This window comes from Anguilla rostrata, chromosome 3 (assembly GCF_018555375.3).
Source record: "Anguilla rostrata isolate EN2019 chromosome 3, ASM1855537v3, whole genome shotgun sequence".
In the NCBI taxonomy this organism is placed as follows: Eukaryota; Metazoa; Chordata; class Actinopteri; order Anguilliformes; family Anguillidae; genus Anguilla; species Anguilla rostrata.
Genome location: NC_057935.1, coordinates 48609407 through 48636173, shown reverse-complemented (window position 1 = coordinate 48636173; position 26767 = coordinate 48609407). Strand labels below are relative to the sequence as shown.

Sequence of the window (26767 nt, the reverse complement as noted above, 5' to 3'; positions counted from 1 at the left end):
TTAGTAGTGTTTGAATGAAAACTAATAATACAACGTATTATACAACCTAGAAGTGCACGCACTTGGTCAAAGGTATAAATTCCACATTCATCGCTAGCACATGAAATGCAATCAATTTTAAGTGTTGCAGTTGGCTCTTCAGTCACAATGATAGCTGGTACAGTAACTATAACAGCCATAGGCTGAAATAAGGCTCACGTTAGATTGATAGTTCGGAGCGCTTGGCTACACATCGGTTCTAGAGCTAAAAGCCGATTCAAATGATAACGAATGATACCGGGAAATTATTAAGGGTTAGATTGCGGAAACCGCTATTTCGTGGAGGGGGGGGGGGACGTCATGCTACTCCCAGATGTGCTGATCCCCCACGGCTAATGATACCCTTTGTTCACTTCAGCCTCGCTGAAACAGGAAGCTCCGCGCCTTTCTTGAAGATGGCGTGCCATATTTAGCTCTCTCCTGAAGGAAGTGACCTTCCTGCCTCTCGGGCAGTAATAGCCGTGCTCGCCAGGTCTGCACTCATAGCTGAAGTCGAGGGCATTCTGAACACGTTTCCTCGTTGTCATGAGACAGGAATGCGCGAGCTCTTGCGCTCGTTTCGCGCCGTTTAAAACCGAACACACATTTTCTTACTGCGGATGGAAAAAGGACATTTGACCTTTAAAAAAAGTAAAAACATGCAAAAACAAAATGAGGAAATAATGCAACACAACACAACTACTTTTTGCAAATGTGAGAACTCTAAATAAGTGCTTTGTTAGGTTTTTCAATTTCAAAATAAGAAGGGCATAGAGGTAGACTTTAAGTGAATACAGATTACCAAAATAATCATAAATCCATTTAGAACAAAATTATGACAACTAGTAAAACCTTTTAACACTTAATATTAATAACAAGGGTAAGAATAAAATTTTGATTGTGGCAAGTACATATTTAGAGCTCAGGGATTGATGAAAGAAAGCTTTAAAAGGAGCAAACCTGATTGGCTGGTGCTGTTGCTGCGTAGGGGACACTTGTGGCAGGAGTTGTTGCTGCAGAGACAGTAGCAGGCGTAGCACTGTACATCATGGGTACTTTTTCAGGAAGGGAACCATGGAAGCAATGAACAGGTAGGTGGAGCATTATGGTAACCATGGCAACAGGTGTTTTTTTTTTGCATGGTGAATATTACAGAGCGGCAAGCCATCGTTAGGTTGTACCAGCAGATGGCATGCAATCACAATGCAAAGCAAGGAAGCATGGGAGAAACATAACAAAGAGGAAGAAAGCAGATTACAATCACAATTAAGGAAATTTACCCACATAATCAGTGATTCCCAGAGATGTTTAGTGTCTGTACACTGTGTTAAACGCTGTAGGCAAAATATACTAAACTGAACGCAATATTCTGGAACAAACTGAAATAAATTAACACAAAGCAATCAGTTTAAAGTTCAAAAGTATCACTGGCCAAATGACAGAGTGATTACAGTTAATGAATTATGCTCAAAGGATCATTTGTATTTGTACTCTATCATATAATTGCAAGGCAATGGAACAGAATAAACTATACCTCTGGGAAACTGATCAAATTTCCTAATCCACAGTGCAAAACAAAAGGCAAAATTACCCAATATTAAGCAATTCATCAGCTGGGAATTGTAGCCTGGGGTTAAAAATGTTTCTGCAACAGTATGATTCTGTCTTTAAAGGGACAGCCATTGAAAAAAAATAAAAAATAAAATACAGTAATATAAATAAGTTTGAGAAGAATTAGAATGGCAATGAAAACAATACACGCTTTGGCATCACCGGGAACAATTAAAACTTAAATCAAGATAAAGCGAGCTTAACTCGATCATCACAAAAGTGCGCGTTCTCTTACAGGCGAGTTAAAATTTTACACAAAGCCCGAACGGCGGTTATGAAGAAAGGAGCATCGGCTCGCCGTCTTTTAAATCGACTGTAAGAGCACCCGGGTCACACTGTCCCGTTTTTAAAAGCGATATCAGAAAATGAAGGGAGGAACCTACCAATGCCGGAAGCAGGAGTCATGCACAAGACTGACCCTGTGTGATCATGCAGTGGAGAGTGAAGGCAGAGGTTAATAAGGGAGAGAAGGGGTTAGCTGGAGACAGAATTCAGCATGCCTTACACAGAGTCACCCTCTAATCGTCATCGCACACCGGTACATTTGTAGCCTTTTACTGCGCGTCTGGCGGCCATCTTTCTTTTCGGCCGGGCTGATTACGGTCGGGGACGGAAACCCAATTCCCCGGCGAATTAACGGCGTGCGGAGTCCCACAAACTACAAATGTCCCGCATTCGACGCGCGGAGCTAGCGGACAGGAAAGCAAACAGACTCTCGACCCAAGATTTAAAGAAACGTGCAGTGGGGAAGCATGCCCATCGTCCGACAGCAGCAGAGGGGCTGGATTAGAGCCGGCTATACTGCAGTGAGCCAGAGCTGCTAACACAGTTAAAGGCAGAGAGGGGGGAGGGGGGGTGAGGCCGTTAAAGAAAATGACATCACTGAGGGCGGGCGTGTGAACGCCATTTTGACAGGAAGTGCTTAATTGTGAACAGTAGTGTAGCACGTTGACATACGTGCAATAAGGTTAGGGGAGCTGGTGTTATGCACTTGGAGTGGCTGGAGGGTAATTAACGGTCACAGACAAAGAAAGGACTGAGAGGGGAGGAGCAAACATGCTGCTCAGAGGGGGTGCATTTAACGCAGAGAAGTTAGACATACATTCCAGAGCATACATTTCTGATAACACTTAATAGAGTTGATAACATAAATAAGGCTGAGAATCTTTACTAGACACAGCAGTTTATCCTACAATGTGTACACTGAACGCAAAAATACATAGTAGACTAATCCCAATAATATAACAATATAACTTATCAGCCATATAGTGCATTTTATTATGCTTGTTCTATCTAAACACATCTGGCAGCAGAAACATACAGTATCTGAAAGCATAAAACAATGAAGATTAAAGTTTAAGATCAAAGCTTAACAATTTAAAAAAATATATGTATTACTGCGCAACAATCACAGGACAGCGACATCATAGGAATAAAGATGAAAATGCATTCGAGAAAACAGAGTGGGAGGTGCTTCAGCCCGCATTGTCCTTTATGTTGTGTGAATCCCTGCTTTACACCAAAAATGGACCATTCCTGACCCTGTGCCAGCGCTGGCACTAATCTTTAACCTGCTAGAACACGGTGTAGGGCAGGGCTGCCCAACCCTGTTCCTGGAGAGTAACCGTCCTGTAGGTTTTTACTCCAACCCAAACAAAGCCACACCTCATTCAACAGCTAGAGACCTCGTGCAGCTGCTAATTAGTAGAGTCAGGTGAGCCAAAATAGTTTTGAAATGAAAACCTACAACATGGATCAACGGGAACAGGGTTGGGCAGTGCTTGGTGAAGGGAAAGTGTTACTTTCAGCAACTCTGAATCTTTTTGACCTCTAATATTTGTCCTCATCCTTGTTTGCTGATTGGGAAGCTTTGCAACATTTATGGTAGTAACCCTTTTTTTTAACAGATGTGTAGTTTAAAATTAACCTACGCATTTCCTACCAAGACCTTGAGAGGAAGCTTTGATAGCAAAGCTAATTTACTTTCGACATGATGGAAGGATTAATAAAGCAAAGTCAACAGCTAATGCCGTTCCAATGAATAGACACATTTAAATGAAAAGCGATGTTGATTAATTTGAAGTCCCACACAAGAATAAACAGGAATGACTTGCGATAACATTTTGTTCATGGATTTTCTTTTGTGTCTCACTAAAATTATTTACAAGCAGCACAAGCTGACGCAGGGATCATTACTTCACTGCACTGTGTGCAAGATGGTACAATGCACAAGGATGGGAAAATAAATGGTAAATAAACGTACAGTGAAAACAAGGCACATATTTTTTTTCGACCTGGTATGACTTCACGTAAAAGAACTGGAAGCTGTTCCTATCAATGCTGGGTGAAGACCTCACATTAACACTCTTCGCCACAGTCACAACTAACCCTTGTGCTTTCTCTCAGGTAAAAGAGCCAGCGAGACTGGCAGGTTTTTCCACCCGGAGACGCTAACCTGAGGGAAACATCAACCGAACCGTGTTAGCGACAAACGCTAATGTAGGTGTGCGAGCGTAGACCCGGGTGCGGGGGGGCCGTATGGGGTGGGGAACGTACCTGCGGGAAAGAACGCGGGCTGCTGAAGCTGTGCGTTGGCCAGGGCCTGCTGGTAGTGCAAAACGCTGGGGTTGAAGAGTGTGCTGGCCCCGTTGCTCTTCTCGAGCGCTGGTCTCTTTGGTAGCGGCTGCAGGACGCCGTGGGGGAAAGCCTGCGGGACAGCGAGGGGGGGGGTTAACGCCTCAGAGCCACACTGACACAAAGCTCAAGCATCACACTGCTTTACTCTCTAATACGTACGCCTTCTGGCCATAGGCTATCTATGAGAATCCTGCACTGTTATATATATCACAAGTTCAAATCATCAAATGGACAATGAAAAATTGAACAACAGAAAATATATTTATCAAGACTTCAACGATTAAGTATTCAAGTATTCATAGATTAAGCTACTACAACCAGCATGACATTAAATTTAGGTAATTGTAAAGTATGGGCTACAGATATAAGTTTATTTGTACTTTTACTTTTAATAAAAAAGCATCACAAATGATTCTATTTGAAACATTTTTCTTGGATTAAAAAATGTACAACTGATGGCAAATGATTTCATACACAAATACTTGATGGGTTTTACTGGCTCCAAAATAAAACAACAAATTAAATTCTGTGAGTTGCTACAGTACATTAAAAAGCTACATGCAAAGCAAAAGGTGAAAGGTCAAAGTACCAGATCTACAGTTGCCTCGAGGGGTCGCTTCATTGCTTTGGCAGTCGACTGAGTCTTTAAATAGCAGGCAGCGAGCACATGATGGCAGTGGGCCAATGGGATTCAAGCGTATTAACATACAGGTAACAGCAAGCAGAGGTGCATCATGGGGACAGCATTGCATTGTGGATAGGTGAGAAGGAAAAAAAAAACAAAATAATCTGAATGCAGTATACCACATACAAAACAATAGGCATGCACATAAACAAAAAGAACTGTTTCAAAGGAATATTGCTAGGTTCTGAATTAGTACGAAAGCAAAAAGCATCTATTATATCTTAGTTAAAAGCATAAGAAATACAAAGATTCATAATATACAATAAACAGTGTACTGGGATTGCAGATATTAGTTACATATGATTTTACACTGTTCTACAATACAAGACATACTAAAAATCAAAAAGCCTTTTAAAATCATTAGTAGGTTACCAGAAATAAGTAAATACTAAATATCAATACCATCACCACTACATAAACTGTATATACATATAAACAGCAGCACAGTTAAACTAAAGATCCCTTAGACTCAACAGGAAACAACCTGTAGCACTGAAATCATGTAAAGACATACCATTAAATAACTGTTGCCTGGTAAAATCAGACCCTGTGACCAACTCGATTGTGAGAGAAGTACATTTCCACTGAAAGACGCTAGGAACCCACTAGGCAAGGCACCCAAAGTGTTTGTCTGTTCATGTTTAAATGGCACGATCAACTACTGCCATGTGAGCACTGCCACAAAACACGGAGTTTAGCTCACCAGTGTTGTGAAGTCGCTCTGGATAAGAGCGTATGCTACACGCCAGTACAGTAAAGACGGTTTCTTCAACACTTGGTGTTAATTAGCCAAAATGATTGTGACATCATCATGATGTCACAGCACACTGCTTGAAATCTGGCACGTCTGAAAGAGGCCTAGCCTGTTCATTCTCAGTACGTGCCCTCATTTTTTAGTCATTTCTTCTCTAACTGTACTGCAGTGGGCGCTGGCAGACATCATGCCATAGCCAAGCATCTATCAAGGCTTAATGGAAAACAGAACAAATTCCAACCGTGTTATTTGTTTTTTCTTTCCCAATAAAGCCATGACATTTGCAGTTCAAACATTACACTTTCAGAGAACAAAGTGGAGTCATGCTTTTAAAGGCTACTGAATGCTAAGAGGGGGGAGAAGTCTTTGGACCCTCTTTCGGACCGTGCCGTGAACGAAAAGCGACATCTTTCACTAGAAATGACTTAACCGCATGTGTCATGAGGTGGTCACGCTGATTTAGTGGAATTTGATTTAAATGCTACGCATTTTTGAGTGTTGCCATTTCAATAAACAGCCAATTCAAAATCAGTTCTTAATAACAATGAGCACAGAATGTGGAGCTCTGTTTATTAATTTAAAAAAATTCCTGTTTCTTTTACTTTATTCAGGTTAATTCGATCCTTGTGTGTGAGGCCTTCCAAAAACCAATGCCTTTCAAAGAACGTACGTGATAAAGCCTGTATTTTATTCCTCTGAAAAATGAATGGTTGCTTAATGAGTTCATTATCACTGTTTGTTACTGTCCATGCAGAATTCTAAATCTAAAGAGAATAAAGTTAATTATTGAGCTGTACTCAATCTACAAATAATAAATTATTTAGAAATCCGTATTGCAGTAGTCTGGCTAGTAGTCACTGTTTTTCTATTGCTTATTTTACATTCAAAATAAAAGCAAGAAACCTACTGAAGGAAAACTGGAAAAAATAAAATAACTTGTGCAACAAAAAAGTCTTCAAAAATGGAAAATGCTAAAAAATTTGACAGAAATCATATTTCTTAACCTGGCTCTCTCAATCTGCCCATCTGATCATGCTCCATTTGAATTTTCCCAATAATCCCTCCCCCTCTCCATCTCAGCTCATGTGTGGTGATCATTCTGGTGCAAAATGGCTGCCATGCAGTGCCCAGGCGGGTGCTACACACTGATGATGTTTTATGACTTCCCCCCCTTCACTGGATAGTTGCTTAGAGACCCCGAGAAGGAAATGGTCTATATAAATGCTATCCATCCTTATCATGAATACCATTATAATTATTTAAAAAAAAAACAAAAAAACAACTGAATTCAAATGGAATCTAAATAAATGCACACAGAGGTAAGGGGTTTTCTTTGGAGGAGGGGAAGGAGGCTGAGGCTTCACATAAAATGGGGGTGGCAAAGACAGCAGACGACAGGTTGCAGTGGAAAAACAATGATGACAAAAGCAGCAAAAAAAAAAAAAAAAAAAAGAGTAAGTAACAGCACGGCGAGTGGAAATCTGACTGACACCTCACAGAATGCAGATTTCCAAACAGGGCCCGGAGCAAGGAGCAGGACCGAAAACAACTGTTTCTTTCTTCTCCTCTCTCTTTCGCACATACAGTTATATGCGGGCTCGAGACGAGATGACGGATGTTCGCGAAGAGCGCGTTCCGATTGATTCCGTGGAAGGCTTCCCTTAGGCTCAGAAACGGGGGGAAAAAAAGGCCTTGTTGCATGATTCAAAAGGGCGGACGAGCCAAATATCGATCTCAGGGCCGCATATAAACCGCCGTTCCGCGCAGAAAACATTAAGTATTTGCCCGGAGGAAAGCAAAGCGCAGGCTCCTGAAACCGAAAGTTTTATGAGCTACCTGTAAAACTTTGTTGGATATGTAATTATGGTCAATGTGGAAAAAAAAAAATTACACAAACGCGCGGTGCATCCTAATGGGTTAACGGGTGACAACACGACTGTTGCTTTGTTATTGCCAGAGTTCGCTCGCAAACAGCGGGAGGACACTGCACCCACGGGAAGGGCTTAATGACACACTGTCCTCGTTTACCTAGCGCCGAGGTCGCGCCGGCGCGCGGCAGGCTTGGGTAGTAACGCGCAATTACCGCCCAGCGGAGCTACGACAGGTCGAGAGGAAGCACAGTTGTCCTTCAGCAGCCCCTGTTAACCAGGACCCGGCGGCGAAGGGCGGGGGGGTGCGGGGGTTAGGAGCAGGCAGGCCAGCCGTGAAGCAAGCGGGCGAGGACTCTGCCTCCGGGCGAACGGGCAGGGAAGGCGGGGGGCTCGCGCGGGAAGCCATGCCGGCTCTGGAGAAGCTGCTGCACGAGCGCGAAGCGAGGGGCGTGGGAACGGGCGCCGCGGGCGACCGGACTCTCAGCGACGCCGCGCGGTTCCCTGTGCGAACGAACGAGCCGCGCCGCCGCCCTGTCTTTGGCTCGCTCCGTACCCATCGCCTTTCAGATTCAATCGCCACTCATTCCACAAGCTAACGCCCTTCCTCGTTTGCAGGAAGGAGCGATTCGAATCGAAAGTGGATACAGCCCGGCACTTAACTAAACAACAGAAGGAATAATAACTAAATCGGAAATGCACTGATCTGGACCGTTAGGTTTTCTGTGTTGACAGAAAAAAAAAAGCGAATTTTTTTTTTATCTTCAAATGAGAGCACTTCAATGTGTACGTGTTTACTGCTATTTTACGCAACTTGAGCATAATTTCATTTGATGAGATTTCAGACCGCAGTGCGTACCATGCAAATATTGAATGTAATCTAGAAAAGTCTGTTCTGGAATGCATTTCCATGATTGGTTTATAATAAAACAGTGCTCCACATTTCATGTACTAATTAACAAGAAATTTAATGTAAAATGTAATTTGGAATAAAACCATCAACATGGTTGGTGTGCATGCAAAACCTCTCCTACTACTAGATATTACCCAAACATTGATTTTAATTCCTCTCGAATTTAAATGCAAATGTAATTCATAATGAAAACATTTAATCTTGTTCCTTACAATTAGTGATCATGCTTTCTAAAATGTGTAAAAAAACTGGTATAAAGTTGTTTGTGTATCATCCAACCAAACCAAATGATTCTACAGTTGATTTTTCCCAGCATGCTGAGCTCAGCTGAGCTCACTAGCCAGTAAATATGACCATTGTAGTGGTGGTGCTAGAGAGCCCTTCCACAAGCTACAGCTCTATACCAGTGTGTTCAGGTCTACAGTGTTAGGTAAGGTGGTTAGAGAGGGTGTAGAGTGGCAGTGTTCAGGTCTACAGTGTGAGGTGAGGTGGTTAGAGAGGGTGTAGAGTGACAGTGTTCAGGTCTACAGCGTGAGGTAAGTTGGTTAGAGAGGGGTAGAGTGGCAGTGTTCAGGTCTACAGTGTGAGGTGAGTTGGTTAGAGAGGGTGTACAGTGGCAGTGTTCAGGTCTTACAGTGTGAGGTGAAATGGTTAGAGAGGGTGTAGAGTGACAGTGTTCAGGTCTACAGTGTGAGGTGAAATGGTTAGAGAGGGTGTAGAGTGACAGTGTTCAGGTCTACAGTGAGAGCTGAGGTGGTTAGAGTGCAGAGTGACAGTGCGTTAATAGTTTTCTGGTGAAGTGCACTAGGAGTGGTCGCCGTGTGGGCGGGGCTTACCATGGCTGCGGCGGCTGCCTGTGCAGCCACGGCCGTCTGATTGGCCTGGTGCTGCGCGGCTTTGATTTTAGCCTGTAGGTGTGCAGGGGGGTGGAAGTACTTGCACTTCTCCCGGGAGCAGCGGCTCTTGATGTAGTCCATGCACACGGTGACCGTGTTGTCGCTCGTGTCGATCATGGGGCTGTCGCTGGGGTGCGCAAAGCGGCAGTCCGTCTCGCCCCGGGCACAGTTTCCCCGCTGGAACTCCCGACACACCTGCACGTACACGCAGACACACACACACACACGCACACACACACACACACAACACACACACACCACACCCCACACACACCCGCGCGCACAACACACACACACGCACACACACACACACACACACACACACACACACACACACACAAACGCACGCACACATGCACACACACACAGACACAGCACGCACACACACCTACATGCACAACACACACACACAGCAGCAACACCACGCACGCACAGACACACACAGACACAAACCACACGCACGCACACATGCACACACCGACACGCACACACACACACGACCACACACCAGACACACCACCACGCACGCACAGACACACACACCGACCAACACACACACGACACACACACACACACAGACAAACACACACACACAGCACCACACACACCCCAGACCACACACACACACACACACACAGACAACACACACACACACGCCACACACCCACACACACACACACAGCACACACACAACACACGCACGCACAGCACACACCACGACCACCACACACACATGACACAGAAAGCACACACACAGCACAAACACAACACACACACGCAAGGACCGAGATTATGAATAAGTCAACAAGTAGCCAGTTATATATCTTAAGAAGGTTTTATTGGCAATGGTCTTTGAACTTCAGCTCTCTACTTTGATACTGTACATTACAGTAAATACATGTCTGATGGCCATGATGTACATTCAACAGAAACACATGAAACAAAACTAAAACCTTCAGTAAAAAAAAACAAAAAAAACACAAGCCATCCAATCACTTGCAACTCGGCAGTTTCTGAAACCATCACCTGACGCTACACTGAGCTTTCATTCGTTCCTTAGTTAAACAGCTTCTACGGGTGTTGAAGAAACCAAAGCTTCCGAGGACTGAAGAATGAAGCGGTTTTCTCATCAAAGTGCAATGAAACAACGTTAGTCAGCAGCTTTAGGAGGTGTTCCGGACTGTTCCGAGCGTGACAGGAAACGGCCGTTTGGCCAGCGACGCCGTGGCTGAGACGCTGATGCAGCGAGAAGCGCGGCAGTGGAGCAAACGCACTGTGACCGGCGGGGGGAAGAATGCGGTCATCGAGCTGAACGTTGCCCCTTTTCATTGCCAAGAAATCACCGTGGAAGAGCAATGAGACAGGGCCTCATCTTTGCGGCCATTTGAAACTGAAACATCTCACGGCTCTTGTCGTGACTGTAACGCCCTCCCTGGTCGGTTACGTTGTGGTTCTCGTGACAGACGCATGGCTATGCCGCCTACCACAGCCTACAAGCATTACTTAGGCCTGACAGCCCGTGGTGTTTGCGTGAACCGTCTGTAGCTCTTTCTGCCCTGGAGGGCAATGCAGACAAAGGGCTTTTTGTTTCTCACGTGGCTTTCAAAATATTTTCGCAGTTTTGTTCAAATGGTAATTGCGCGGCGTGCCCAATACGCCCCAAAAAAAAAACAAAAAAAAACAACGGCCTTGTATTGTCCTGTAATCATAAACTTGACAGTTTGAGGTCTGTCAAAGATAGCCGACAGAATTAAGAAATAAAGACTGAAGAACTGAAACGGCAGAAACAATAAAAAGTAAATGAAGAGCTCGGCTGGAACAGAAACCAGCGCACACTGCGCGTCCACAACCGCGGCTCCAAGCTTCGGTACGAAAGCGAAAACGATCGATAGCCTGGGAATTCAACGGTAGGCCACATTCTCATTCTCATTCAAGAGGGTCACTGCTGCTGAAGCAACCAGGCGCACAGATTTACACAGCTGCGCGGGAAAAAAAAAATTCAAATTGGACTATCAATACGGTGAAAGCCTCGGAGGGCCGAAAAGGTGTTTATTAAAGCCCGCCATCGTGGAGCTGCGCTGAGCTCACGCATCTCGCCGTGCGGCCTGCGGAGTACTCATAATCCTGTTTCCATCTGGCCCCTCCACTCGCACGCTCCCTAAGGGGTGCACCCCAAAGTGCATCTCTGCTGCTCCAGTGTCCCTGGCGCCACACTGCTAACACCTATAAGCTAGCTGCCGCATGTTAGCTGCACAGGCTCAACGCTAACATTTTTTCCAAAGAGCACGCTAATGCATTGCAATTAGCAGATGTGCTCCTGAATCATTTTTCCAGTCAGGAGCAAACGCTCCTAAAATGGGAGCACTGCACAGCCCTGCTGCAGTGGAACGTCAGACAAACCTCTTCCCCGATACGAGTGATCATATATTTTTGCTACCCAGCTCTTGCTACCATAACAAGTCAACACGGTTCTATGTGCGTGAGGGTGGGCTTAAAGGCGAAGTGCGATTGGTCACCTCCAGCTTGTCAGTCCGCAGTAGCTTCCCAGTGGAGGAGGAGCCCTGCACTGAGACGGGCGGGCTCCCGGGCATGATGACCGGGGAGCTGGGCAGCATCTCCGTGGGAACCAGCCCCATTCCATGGGTCATGGGGCTGAGATACGGAGAGTAGCTCATGCCGTGGTTCGTCCCCAAGCCTTGGGTGACAGGAAATGAGGGCTGCGGACAGGAAAGGAGAAAATCTTTATGACATCATCAGATAAAATGTAGTCAGTCAACAGTGCCTGCAGAACATGTTCTTACGGGTAAAAACTGTAAATGTGCATGTTAGTATGAAGTGATCTTAATGTTGAGTGGCCAGTTTATAAACAAAGTAGCTAGGACAGATATTGTATGCTATTTGTATGCCAACTTTGCATGCAATCCTGAGGCAGTTCAACTGGTGAGATGCCTACCAATAGCAGCACACTCCCGGGTTAGCTACTGTGTTGCAACAGCTACAAGACCCCGCTATTCTGCCATCAATGTAATGTTGGCAGATTTTCTACTTTTGAACGGGGAACACCATGTCAGTGATCATGGCCGACATAATTTTCAGGAATATTTACATTTGTTAGCTAAATGTGACGATTAAAATCCAGTTTGACAGCCAATGCCTGAATGAGCATAAAAGCCATGTTGCAAAAAGTCATGAAACCGACGGTGTTTTGGGCGTACACGGCACAAAGATGGCTTCTTCTTTGTTTCTGTCTCAAATTCCCTTCCTATACGTGCTCTGACCCTATAAACTAGAGCAAATGTATGACGATGTGCTTGGATTTATAGGATTCGCACAGAAAAATATGTTCAAAGCCTCGTTTGAAGTCCCTGCAAATAATGTAAAATGGGTAACTCGGGAACTTGTCTTAGTCAAGTCAATAAACACGCTGCCTCACATCTCTGCAAATTTTCTCAGACTGTTAACACTTTGTTCTGGAACATTCCTGGGGAATAAATTTACCTATAACCACAAAGGATTCATCTTTTTTTTTTTACTGCAAACAACTGAAATCACATCAGTTCCACACAAGAAAAGTCAAGACTTCCAAATACATTTTTCAAGGCTGCCTTGGCTTACTACTAGAAATGTAACAATGCACCGTACCGCACTGTACCGTTCGGTAGGGCACTTTCCGTTCAGTACACGTCAAACGTTCGGTACAGAAACTAGACAAATACTATTAAAATGCACTGCTACTGCACGTCAGCGCACGAGTGTTGGGGGAAAAAAAACAAAAAAAACACCACCAGCAATCTGACTGTGAAAGAACCCCCGCCCGCCAAGTAACCAGAATCCCCTCCCCTCTGACTAGGAAAACACTACATGAGAACAGAGCGTGCGGGCAGCATTTAGCTGAGAATCGCGAGAGAGTTTAGAGTGCAGTCATGGAAAGAGAGCCTGAAGACCCTCCTGCACATTTTAGATCAGGTGTCTGGGACCACTTTGGCTTTGCCGTAAGGTATGACGTCGATGGCAAACGCCACGCTGAAAGGAACTTTTTGCAGTTTGCGGATTGTGTCGAACAAGCGTACCACACGTACATGCGAACACATCAAATGCGCCATCTCATTTGCGGCGAAATCACCCCTCTGTGCAAATCGGTGGATCTAAGAGAAAACACAAATCCACAGCAACACAGCAGCAGCAGGTTAGCATCACCACCGCATTTCATGTCAGGCAGCCCCTGTCTGGTGGTTCACCGCGGACAGAAGAAATCACTTTGGCAACAGGGAAGTTTACTGCGGCGGGTTCAAGGCCGTATTCCGTGGTCGAGAACGCGGGGGTTCAAGGACACATGCTGGAAGTCCTCGAGCCACGCTACACAATTCCATCAGGCCAACATTTCAGCAGTGCCGGCTTTTTGTTTTGCTATAGAGTGCTGCTGACATGTTTTTTTTGTTTGACATTTAGAAATATTTAAAAAAAACACTTTGTTGAATGTTTCAAAAAATTTTAATTAGTTACATACTAGTTACATACTGTATTATGAACACTCATTTTTTTTCGTATCGAAACCGTAAACCGTGAGCTTACTGTACCGTATCGTACCGAATCACAACATTTCTGTATCGTTACACCCCTGCTTACTACCTCCAGACTTCTAGACCTGTGCAAGCACCCTGTGCATGATGAGGTTAGGAAGGAGGCCTTAGTGGTAAGTGATCATGTATTTGACTGCAGTGTGCACTGTTGCTACATTCCTTTACGATGTGAAATTGAACAGCTGCCTTTCTGAAGCCCGCACCAGCTGCTGATACAGAACAGCGTGAGACCGAATTCGATAAAGCCTCTCCTCTCAGATCACGGGACGAGGGCAAGCCGAGCGATGGGCGGGGCTTTTACCGCGCTCCTCTTCCCGGAGTCAGCGCTTCTTTAGCGGTTGGATAATAAAACGGAGGAGCTCGTTAATATTCATGAGCGTGCGCGAGGCTGCTGACAGCCCACTCATCTGGAGTATTACGCAGCTCAATCTCTCTCTCAGGCCAGCTCCGCAGCTGATCCCGCCCCTCGAGCTCCTCAAACACGGCCGGAGCCAATCCTGGGCTGCGCAGAGGCACCAGAGTTCCCAGCCCAAGGAAAAATGAACACATTTTTCTCCCTGCCCCCTTGTTATTCTAACCCTTTCAGTAATTTGTGTGGGGGAAGTTGCAGTCCTGCTCGGATTGGGAGAGGAGGTCAGGAGACACCCGCGGGGCCGAGCCTCGCTTTGGGCGGCCCCCCAGCGTAGGCGCGTGGGGGTACTCACCATGGGCTGCATGGTGGTGCCCGGGATCATGAACTGCATCTGCTGGGCCAGCATGGCGGCGGCCGTCTTCTGCTGGATCAGGTTGTTGCGCCCGTTTATCTCCAGCTGGGTTTTTAAGTGCGCTGGTGGGTGAAGGTATTTGCAGTTTTCTCTTGTACACCGACCCTGGAGCGAGAGAGAGAGAGAGAGAGGGGGGGGGAGAAAAAGCACAAAGCGAGGGTTAGGGTTTTGACGTGGAGGAAAACGGCGGGAGCTGAAGCCGTGGAAACGGCGACGCTGTGCGTGTTCGGGCCGGGCGGCCCTGGGGGCGTGCGGGAGCCGGGGGAGATGGACGCTGCGGGCCGAAACCTTCCTGCAGAAGAATGTGAAAGCATGTCAGCGGGACAGGGCCTGCTCGGACGGCAGCGCTCCAGACGGCCTCCCGCGGGTTCGCCGGCTACGCGGAGCTCCCATTCCCGGCTAAAGCCGGGAGCGCGAGCGCGCTAATCCGACCCGGCTCCGGCTTTCGCTGCGGACGGCCGCCGAGACGGGCGGGGGTGCCGGGGGGGGGGGGCAATGCGGCGGGCGGCGGTGCGTGCGAGACCGCCGGGAGAAGAATTCCGATGCGTCACACCTCGCCGGCTGACGGCTAAAGGAGAGCGGCACCGGCGCCGTAATCGAATCACACGCCCGTTATTCCAGAGTCACGGGCCTGTGCAAACATCCCGGCAGTTACAGGCTGCACACGCTCCCCAAAGCAAGTACAGCAGCCTCGCCTTCACGAGCGGCCTCAGCACGACCGCGCACATTCATCTGCTTACATCTGATATCATTAAGGAGCAGGCCACCGGCCGTATATAAAAACTGGACACTTTCTACCTTTAGGAAATAAATACCTATACACAGGTAAAGTATTTCCATTTTGCAAGTCACACTTTCCCCAACAAAGCAAAAAAGAACACACTGTACAATTACCCTTATTGTAAGCTAAGGCTGTAATTAATCTACAGTGTTCCCTGAGAATTTAGTACCAAATTATAAAAACGGAGTAGATGCCAAAAAATCAATCTCCAACCTCCAATAAATAAACACCGTCTGAAGTAAGGCATAATTTTCTCTCCAGTGATTTCAGGAAGTGAGAGAACTGCACTTGAGCATGACTTGCCCTTTGGAATGACTCACTCGCAACTGTCCCCACTCACTAATATGACAGAAAACAACTATATGATACAACACATTAAACCACAAGTAGCAAAAAACTAAGTAGGATATGCAGACTTCTAATACAGCACAAATAAATTTATTATTATTCAAACATTATTATTTTTCAATTTGGCATCTCCAATTCGACTCGAATTTGCCCAATGCCCAATTAGCGAACTATGTACAAGTAGGGTTGGACTTCAAAAAACAGAGCCATCAGGAACCAACCAAAATATGTCGGTCCTACTGAGTAGGCCTATCAAAAACTGTACGAATAATAATAACTGTATGAATAAAAGGGAAAAAAGATCTAACTTGGCTTATGCTAGCGAGTGGCTAACTAATTTCATTCCACCGTTTATGTCAACAGTGTTTGTCGGTGGAGGTCAGCTGTGCCAACTTCTGGCTCGGATACTAATGGCTGTCTTGTAATAACGCTAGTTATATTACTGTTAGCAGCATACCTCGCAAGCCATATAAAAACGCATCATTAAAAAAACGCTAGCAGCAGACAGCTAGATGTGATCTTACTCCATATCTCTTATTTCATTTCATACTAAGGACTAAGGCCGCAGTGTAGCTGATTCCACCCCCTCCATGACTGCCTTTACTTTGGCAGCAAGTATAGCCAAGCTAAAGAACAAAAAAAGAAAAAAAGATGCATGCCATCATGCTGTAACCTACTTTAGAGAAAAGGTGTTGCATCATTTCAATACAGCTGAATCTCTATTTTTTAGGTACGTTTGCAATGAGGTAGGTTTGCAATGATTTTGCTAGGAAAGTAAACACAACAGTGTGCAAGACATGGTGTTCCTTTTTTTTTTTGTTTCATTAAGAGATAGATGGCGGCAGCCCTGAGTCCCTGCTGTACAGTTCCAGCCCCCCTCCACACAGTCCTAACAGTCCACAGCTCATAAAAGAGTTTTGGAACTGCACTATATTTTCTTCTGTTCCTAATCTGTCGTTTTACAAAATAACATGATTGAAATTGCCCTTTATTTTCTTATTCTGCTTATTTTGACACTTTGACACTACAATGACATCATTTTTAAAGACAAACATGCTTACAAACAGTAAAGCTATCAGCTATAATCATTTATAGAAACACGGTTGGCTGATAAGCTGAAGGCTTTCATTCATATGCAGTATCGGAAAAAAGTATTGTGGAGGTACTGTATGAAATTAAAGTCACTGATTTTTGGTATCAGTATTGAAACATTTTGAACGATACCCAACCCTATGCACTAGCGCGCTCATATATGCCACCTGCTGCTGGCTCACGAGAAAAGACAACTCGCGGTTCTCCTCTGATACCCGCGGTGTCAGCCAGCTGCCTTTTCCCCACACCACAGCCAAAAAGCCGGCACACGTGCAGAGCGGGGGCGGAGGAGACCCAATCATACGCGGGCACAGAGATGAAGCCACAGTCTCTGGACGGCCGACAGGGGGCGCTCGAGCAACGAGCCCTGCTATCCCCGCTGACTGAATCCCTCCTGTGTGTCCCTTGGGTGACGCACAGCCAATCATGTGCTGTCCCTGGCTGGCCACGGTCGACACTGGCACAGGGCAGCTTCCATCAAAGGCCGTGGTGCTCACTCATGCACCACGAGCGGCGCTTTTACAGAGTGTGCGTCCTGGCAGCCCGGAGCGGCTTTCATTTTTAATGAACCTCGGGCTTCTGCACAACCACTGACTTGCATCTAGCCAACTGTTGACACCCCTCAGAATTGTTGATTAGACATCTCAGCACTGGCTGTGGAATCCAGGTAGACTGAGACTTCATTGGCTGTGCTCACTCATCCACTGTGTGACACCAGCCAAAGCAACACAGGCACACTCGCTTTCTTTGAACTGCTTATGATCCTTCCCATAATTCATTTTTTAAAGCGCTGACTCGCTCGTTTTTTTCTATCTCGGGTGTTCTCATCTTCACTGGGTTCTCTCGCTGATGCTCGCCTGATAAATCTAGAAAGCGGGTCCAGCAATGCTGGAGGTTTTGGCCGAACAGACATTTTGGAATGTACATTAGGACAGTGAAATGTGAAAATGTGCATCCATTAAGTGACCAGCTCACCACAGCTCCGCCAAGAATGCAGTTTACGCAGCTTTGAAGCCAAGCGTCTAACCCCGTCGACTGCAAGGCTTCCTTTCACAGCGCTGCTCCAGACGGCATCGCCGGTAAATGCCGCTGTCACCGAAACGATGAGCTGCGGGAGTGAGACTAAAAACAAACACCAATAGGATTCGTGGGAGAACAACAGCGCCAATCGCAGCGCCCGTGTTTGGGACAAATGCGTGTTTTCTGCGCGTATTTCGACACACAGCGGCGAATGACTGACAGAGGAGATGGCACCGCGGGGAGACGTCCCGAGTCATGTGACACAAATGCGTGCGGACGCCTGAACGGCGGAGGGGTGCGGTACGAGATGGTATCAGAGGGGGACGCGCGCGCGTCTGCGAGCGGAGAATTATCAGCATCGCACGACGAGACCTTACAGGAGACGGGATTATCTTCTCCAAGGTGATCATGAGACCCCGGAGATAAGACAGAAACGCTTGAGTGTTCTGCCACTAAGCCCTACGCATACTTGCAGGGCTTCCCTGAGTTTTGAAAGGACTGAAGTGGCAACGTTACGCTGGGCAAGGATGAAACAAGAACTTACAATGTTTGAGACTAAATTCATACAGTCCCATGTGTTTTGGCATACTTTACTTTGTGCTGTGTACAAATTGTGCTGTGTACAAATTTCCGACATGGAAAGCAGTGCGTTTAATGACATTACCCTACAGCTAAAGTTAAGCTCATTGTTTGGGTCAGGGGAAAGATCTGCTGCCTGTAATGGTTTGTTGGCTTGCCATTCACCCAGCAGGGGACCCTCTTATTCTAAATCCATGTTGACGACCACAAACCGGTGGCCTTTGTAGCTCTCTTGGGATTGGCTCTTCACGCTCATTTCGCTTTAGTTTTCCATCTGCAGCCTCGCTCATCTAGTCCTGTGGTCAGAGAAGGGTACTGCACTCAACAAATACTATAATCACGGCATGACTCCCCCTGTGGTCAGAGATGGGCACTGCATGCCACCAATATCTTCCAGCAATGCCCACATTGCTTCACCTATCTTTATTTTTAAAGAAAATCTTGCTGGCCTAAACCAATGATACTTTTGTGTGTAGACCAATTAATCTTATCTTATTATCTCAGCACTCTAAAACCAATAATCCAGGAAGGCCAAATGTCATTTTAATGAGGATGGAGTGTGGCACAGTGGGTAAGGAACTGCGCTTGTAACCGAAAGGTCGCAGGTTCGAATCCCGGGTAAGGACACTGCCGTTGTACCCTTGAGCAAGGTACTTAACCTGCATTGCTTCGGTATATATCCAGCTGTATAAATGGATACAATGTAAAGTGCTAAGTAAAAAAGTTGTGTAAGTCGCTCTGGATAAGAGCGTCTGCTAAATGCCTGTAATGTAATGTAATGGAACATGAAGCATATTTTAGAAATTGCAGCGCTCTCATAAAGGAGGTGTGACACCTTTTTGACACCTTTCCTTACCGCGTACTGTAGCCTGAATATAAATTAGTTTTGAATGGTGATTAAATACCACCTAGACCTATTCCATTAAAAAGGTTTATAAGTTGTCTTTGTGACATTAATGAAAATTAATGACAAATTCCAACTTCAAATGGATCCCGTGTTTTATGGGAAACAACGAACATGAACAGGAGGGGGGAAAAGCTGGACCAATCAGGCGAGCAGCAGGTAAACAGTCTTGACAAGGCCGATGACTAAATGCTCGAAGCCGACCAAAAGCACTTTCCCCGAGTTTATTTTTTTAAATCGCAAAATAGCCCCCATGTGCATTTACAACGTCCAGAATAAGTGAAATCTGAAGAAGAGTGTGGCTCTGGAAGTGCAGGGCTGCATTAGTCACTCTGACGCACTGGAAGAGCGCCTGCCAGCCGCAGACACTTGAAGCTGTAATTACAGTAGGGCTCCGCGGGGCTGCACCTCCACGCGCTCCTCCATTACAGAGCGGGGAAAGACTCCGGCACGCAGGCAGGCAGCGTTATGACCGCTGCGGGAGAACCCGCGCACTCGGCTGAAGGGAGCGTCTGGGGGAGGAACGAGCAGCGTCATGTGCTCTGCAGGAGCGCATTCCTTCATGGCCCTCACCACTTACACGCTTGCACTTCTCAAATTAAAGCCTTCACAAATTGGACTACAAATTGGACTACAACTCCTCCCAGAGCCTCAACCTACAGACAGACACCTAGTCCAGGATGTCTATGGGGGGTTATGCAAGAACACAAAGGAGAAACAGATTAGAATCTGAAGTTACAGAATGTAAATAGGTGACATTATTTTGATCAATGTTCCATTCAGTTTGTGCCTCAAAAAATGAAATGGTTAGCAAAATTCAATTCACACTTTTTGTTAGAACAGATCAAGAGAAGTCAGAAATAAAACTAGCAACTAAGAAATAACAATTAGCTCAAATCTATCTTTATTTACATGTCTTCTCAGCCACAACAACCGGTAAACATCATCGCACAACAGACAGAGTGGAAACTAACCTTCCAGGAAGCTTGTTTGGCTAAAAGCTTTGTGACCATCTACTACGCTAATTTTCAATGCACACACAACCTCTTAACACAAGGTCAAACAAGGGTGGAGGTGGGGGTGGGGGGGAAGGGGGGTAAGAGTATCGATTCCTCAACCGTAGTGACTGGCTGAGGCTGAAAGCGCGTGCGCAGCAAAGCGAAGATGCTGAGTGGGTAATAACATCAGCGGGGCCTGAGGAAAGCTGGTGCCCGCGCTTCAGACGCGCAGGTGCGGCTTTAGGAGAGCCGGCTGAAAGAGGCTTAGGGGAAGTGCTGAGTGGCCAGAACAGGGCGCTGAGCTGCCCGGGGTTAGGGGATCTCTTCACACGGGCTTCCCCGGGCCCTCTGTCACTCAGCACTGGAGCCGCCGGCCCGCTCGCCGACCCGCTGGCTTACCGCTCCCCGGCCCGGCCTGAACTTCCTTTGCTAAACATGTCGGGCTGTGGGCCCTCCCTCCCTCCCCAGCATCGGCTTCCAAACCAACTCCTTTAACAACCCCCTCCCCCTATAAGCACTGTAACTTCCCCTCAGAGCCCCAGAGTAAAAATTCACATACTGCTCAATTAATAACAGGAAATGTGCTCTACATATTTCATTCAAGTCCTGCGAGGATTAAAAAGAAATTAATGCTACTAATTTCGTAAACAGATTAGGATTACACTGATTTAACCCATTTAAGGATGTCCCCTGGATTCCCACTAATAACCCCAGTGAATTCAACCTCTTTGTTAGGCTAGCGTTTGCGGAGTTTTGTTTGCCGACGACCGTGTCACACTGTAAATCTGAAGAAAAGTAAGTAATTTCTCATTATTACTGCCAAGCAAAGTGATTTGTTTTGTAGCTGGTGTTCAGTAGCGAGAGCTGCAATGTCCTGGTTTTCGTCTGCTCTCGCATTCGCACCTACCCTCTGCTAATGGCTAGCCTGGCCCTGAGGCTCGCCTAAGATTAGTACCCAAACTTGACACGTGCACGCCGAAACAGTGCATCTAATTAACACGCACAGTGTAGCCCTCTTAGTGCATCAGCCGCTTCGGAGATGTACCAGCTGTATTAGCGAGTCCCTACAACTGTGTAACATGGGCATAATATGATCATATGTCACTAAGGAGAAAGTCAAATTGTAGTTAAATAAAGAGTCTTCATTTTTTATTTATTTTTTTTTTTTAAATCCCCTTTTGGACAGACAGTGACCGGGGCTTACGAAATGGTTATGCACAGCTTAACAGTTAGCTAACCACTGCAGTTACTCTTCAAACAAACTGTCATCTTGAATAAAGATCGACAGAAGTCAATACTCTAGCTGGGGTGTGAAATTAAAACTACGGAGAAATACGGAAACTCAGGCATAATTTTTTAAACGGTCGTACGGACACCGTGCGCGATAGATCTCCTTACGTTTGCCTAAAAGGTACGGGCCGATCCAGGCGGGCGCGTCCTGCGGAGAACACTGGAGGCCGAAAGTGAAAGGGGCTTATCCCTTCGGCTGCCTGCTGCACGGCCGGCTCAGACAGTGTAAACACTCCAGAGGCCCGCGTCCCCGTAGTCAGCTGCTCATTGTGCGGGAGCCGCGGCTCTGTCTGGCCGCGGGGGCGCACACAGAAGGCACTTGTGCGGGGAGAAGAATGGCGGTTCAGTCTTCCGCTGGCCTCCGCCGCAGATGGACCATTTGCATTTCGCTTGAAAGGGGATCCACTGTTTCAGGGGGGGCCGGCAGAGCCGTGCCCTTCATCAACAGAAGCACCAGATCTTACCTTTGGGGGAGCATAGGCACGATGTATCTATACTTATCTTTCTCTCCTCACCCATGTGACCATCCACTCCACATGAGACTGATGTTGATGTTAATGACTTAGTTGATGCGCCTGTCTTAACGACTAATTGTATTTTTATTTATTTTTATTTTTCCATAGATTGCGTTGTTGCCGTTCTCGTTGTTAGTGTTAATCAGTTTAACCATCAGGGTCCAAGTTGAACTATGCGGTTGTTCCCTGTACTTGGACCGGTACTTCTCTCTAGGGGTTTCGTCATACTTGTTCCTGGTTATGGTTATACACTTTGTTGTACGTCGCTCTGGATAAGAGCGTCTGCCAAATGCCTGTAATGTAATGTAATGTAATGAATCGTTGAAGGATGCAGTAGGCCTCCTTACAGCTTCTGGTTTAGACGAACCCTACGCTGCGTTTGTGCGACAGACCGACTTTATGACATAATGGTGACAAAGCAAACTGGCAAATTAGAGGACCACTGCTAAAATGTATAAAAACACATGGGTGCTAGGACGAGCGTCAATGTTGAAGCTATGTGTCCACCCGGTCTAAATGAAAGGTCCACTTTCTGAGTGAATTGCTAAAGCGAGACATTAACGCGAGGAGTCGGGATGCAATGTTCTCTCGGCAGGTAGTAAAAGACTGTGAAACGAGCACTTTAAGGGCCGCTCAGGCCTTAAGAATCCTCGCGCGAAATATCCCCGCGCCATTAAGCCACCCTCTTTCCCTACGCGTCCTTCTCGGAGTCAGACCTGGTAATTATGCGACTATACGAATCTATTTTTCCCCTTTCAGAAACGCTAACAATAGCTGTAATCACGGCACACTGTTTGACTGCACACGAGTCCCACCCACACGCCAGAAGGGTTGCGAGTCCCTCCAGGGATATTAAAAGCTCCAAAAAAAAAAAATAAGGCTCAGCCATGCCAGTCCATGCAAGAGGAGTAAATCAGACCCTCGTGTCTGCTGAACGTCGGCTAAAAGATCACTAATTTGCAGTCGCCTGTATGAAGCTCGCTTCTTCCGTCCGTTAGCCACACATTGGTGCGGGCAGGGTTTTTGCTCAGGGTTTACCTCACGCTGTGTGTGATCTCCGCTCCGCACGCGTGTGTTTGTTCTACCGACTCCAGCCGCCGACGGACGTGCTTCTCGCGAGCGTTCACGCGCGCTGAAGGAGAACCCTGGGAGAAACGCTCACCGCCGCTCGCTGCCGGGGGAGGGTTACCTCACGCTCTCGCTTTACCCTCACGAGCAGGGAAATTCCGCTCGGCTCCGCGACCGCCACGGCGACGGCGCCAGACTGCGGGCGACCGCCATCGAACCTCAGGAACCGGACGCGTTCACTTCGGACAAAGCCTCACATTCAGAGCAGGGGATCGCAGGTGACCGGACGGCGGTCTGAGTATAGGCTTTGCCGGAGCGACTGGGACGCGGATCGGAAAAGCGTAATGGAGAACCGGAACCGCCCCCCCGCAGACTGCTAGGCGGCTCATTTGAATTTACAATGTCGGAAAGGCAGTTTGCTCTTAATTATACCCGCTGGATTGGAAAGCACTCGACCAGCGTGAAGCTGGGAAAAGTGTTACAGGCGCTATTCTTGCATCAGCAGTGATACACAATAGGATGGCGGAAAATCTACTTCTTTCAAAATACTCAAGGCCAGATTTACTAAGGGTTTGAGAGCGCTTTTCACCCTCTTTTCAAAAGAAACGCAGCCGCCACAAGGTCGCATTACCTATGTTAGATTTACCGAACGGTCGCAACGGGTCAAGACCGCTATTATGCGATTTACGGGGATTATGTCTATCGATGACTTCCCTCTCGACGCACAAAGTTCAATCTCTTCATGCATAATGTATACCTTGGGGGTGAGCGCGCTGAAACAGAAGAATTAGCAAATGAGGCCATTTGAGTATTGGGTCTAACTCGCTAAAGCAGGCCTCAATTGCGACTGTCCTCTTTTTACGCAAGCGTTTTAAGAAGTCCTGAAAGGAGGCGGTCATTTTCCGAGCGCTGAAACAGCCTTTGCGCATTCTGTAAAAGGTGTGGTAATAAAGAGCTCTCTCTCCAACACGGCAGCAGTCGTTACAGGCAGGAAAAGGCACAGAGACCAAGGAGAATACGGCAGGAGAGGGTTTTGTCCAAGAATCCACCCCCTTTTCAGTTAGCTGAACAGTGAATAGTAAAGTAACAGGATTACATGTTGTACAGTACAGCTACACGGCAATCGAACTACTGGAGGATACAGAAGAACACGAGCTATGTACAGTACTCAAAGATCAAATTCCCTGCCAGCTATCCTGAACTTGCTCTCAACTCTAGATTTCCTTGCATCCCAGTCTTTCCAAAGTGGACTTCAGCTGCAGGAATTTCACAATCCCCGTTTAGTAACACTGTCAGAGGTGCTGGATGATTATTTTTTCGACTCATTCATTTACTTTCAGATATAATATGAAAATTACATGTTTTATCAAATTGGTGCAGAACATCTAGTGAACAATCGGTAATTGGCTAGCAGCTGCAGTAAATTGCAGTTCTGAATTTAAATAATTGACTTGTGCGTACATGTTCAATACAGTAACTAATAAAGTTTTACGTTCAGAAACTCCCCTCACATGTTCGGTCGTGTCAATCTGTCCACCCTCGCCGCTTGCTCACTTTGCAGGGATCGTTCCCCCTGCTGTTTCATTGGTCTTAATAGTCTCTGCTCATTTTGGACCACCGCCAGCGTCTCTTGCCTGCATTATGTTTCTTTTGTATGCCACCTAACATCACCCCATCTTTTCCTCAGCTACTGCTCCTTTTCCTAGGCCTAATGAGAGAATGCTCAGATGTGAAACAGGTGTATTCCTACGCTGTGATATGGTACTGTATGTATACCTTTTGGAGCATTACCTCCATTTCCCAACCTGTAAATTTAGGTTTTCTTTTTCTTGAGGTTGTCTCTCTCGCTACCGCTGTCCGACTGCTCCATATCCCGGCCTGTAATCTGGATGCCATATTGTTTCAGGCCGTTTCTTTACGGGCGTCTCAAAGCGGGAAATCGCGGATGAGGGCGCGGCGTGCCTTCGACAGCGTAATTACGGCCGGTCTGAGCGAATCGGCTGTTAGCGTGTCAGCGCCCGCGACGGCAGCGGGGCTGTGACACAGCGAGCGTTTCACAGCCGCTGCGTCTCCTCAGTAAATCAGGCCCCTCCCCCCGTGTTAATGACGCTGCGCCGATAAACCCGGAATGCAGAAGTTCTCCCTTTCCGCTGCGCTCGTAACATAAGAGGGTCCCAGTGCTGGCTTCAGAGCGTTTCAGCGCGCGGTTAGAACATTCCAGAAATACAGCAGGGTGGGCTTCAGCGCCCTTTGTGTGGTGGTGTTGTTTGGTGAATGGACGTGCATTTCACGCTAAGGAAATGTCAAACCAGACAGAGCTGTCCATTGTAAATCCCGCATTGTGCCCACCCCCCCCCACCACCCTCAGAGCCATCTCCACATTACATCAGTTCTCAACAGGTCGAATGAGCCAATGAGACGCACAAGCACCGGGCAGCACAAGTGTTCTGTTCAGAGTCACCTACAAAGACGAACAGCCTAATGAAGAGAGACATTTGAGGAAGAGCTCTCCCTTTGTTCTCTTATTCTCCTACAGCGCGAGTGTAAAGCGTGCAAACGCACACTTTCCCAGTGAATGCAAGGCACACTTGTTTCAATATTGTCCCGGTGGTAATTAAGCAGGCGTCCGTTTCAGCAACCGCTAATCCTACAGATGGGCTACCAGCACAACTGCTGACAGGCTTGTGATTAATATGCAGGAGCCGGCGTCTCCTAAGCCTGGCTTTCCACTGCAGAGAGAGAGAGAGAGAGAGAGAGAGAGAGAGAGAGAGAGAGCTAATTCCACCAGCCCCCCCCGAACTGATCATCTGCAGAGATCTGCTGCAGCAGAGGCATTCTCTCCTACGCTCAGTCTGAACACCTCCATACGTGGCCGACGTGCAGCTGACGCGCAGCGCTGCGGCACTGTGTCAGGGGCGGCCGTGTGGCCCCTGTGAGATCCCACAAAAGCCCTCGGGGGTGAGGAGGCCAGGAGGGCCATGTGACCCGAAGGGGAAGGGCCGTTCACCGCTGCCGTGTCCCTCCCTCCCTCTCCGCCTCCCTGCAAAACCCGCCACGGTTCGCGGCCCCTCCTGGGTCCTCGAGCCTGCTTCTCTGACGACAAGCCCCGCCCCGCCGCCGCTCACCTGACCGTCTGCAAAAGCGCGTACGTGAGCGCCTTTTAATCCTCTCGGCCCTCGGCAGCCCCGCGCACACACTGGAAGGTGCTCACGCGTACACACGCCAGGAGGACTCCATGGCTGCTGCACCACTGGCTTTTTGCCTGGCTTTCTGGCCTTTTACACCCTTTCCAAAATGGTGGCCCTGGGAATGACGTGACGGGTTTCATTTCATTTCCTTCAACAGCACTCGATTTAACTGGTTTAAAAAAATCGCTCTCTCCCTCTCCACCCCAGCTGATGGCTGGTGAGTGTATGGTGCAAAATGGCCGCCGTGCATCACCCAGG

The 26767-nt window shown here is 47.1% G+C and overlaps 1 protein-coding gene across 16 annotated transcripts in view; it reads right to left on the bottom strand.

The window, feature by feature from the left end:
* The window catches only part of mbnl2 (muscleblind-like splicing regulator 2), a 72186-nt gene that overhangs the window by 10764 nt on the left and 34655 nt on the right, over positions 1-26767 (bottom strand). For 2 of the 16 annotated variants that reach the window (XM_064327943.1, XM_064327944.1), the window contains exons 3-10: positions 14667-14831; positions 13462-13527; positions 11899-12099; positions 9323-9577; positions 4856-4909; positions 4186-4336; positions 2013-2048; positions 979-1073 (exon numbers count right to left, since the gene is read on the bottom strand). In XM_064327943.1, the coding sequence (XP_064184013.1) occupies positions 979-1073; positions 2013-2048; positions 4186-4336; positions 4856-4909; positions 9323-9577; positions 11899-12099; positions 13462-13527; positions 14667-14831 (1023 nt within the window). The remainder of the gene's footprint in view (positions 1-978; positions 1074-2012; positions 2049-4185; positions 4337-4855; positions 4910-9322; positions 9578-11898; positions 12100-13461; positions 13528-14666; positions 14832-26767) is intronic. The other 14 variants (XM_064327947.1, XM_064327951.1, XM_064327946.1 and 11 more) reach the window with 14 other exon arrangements.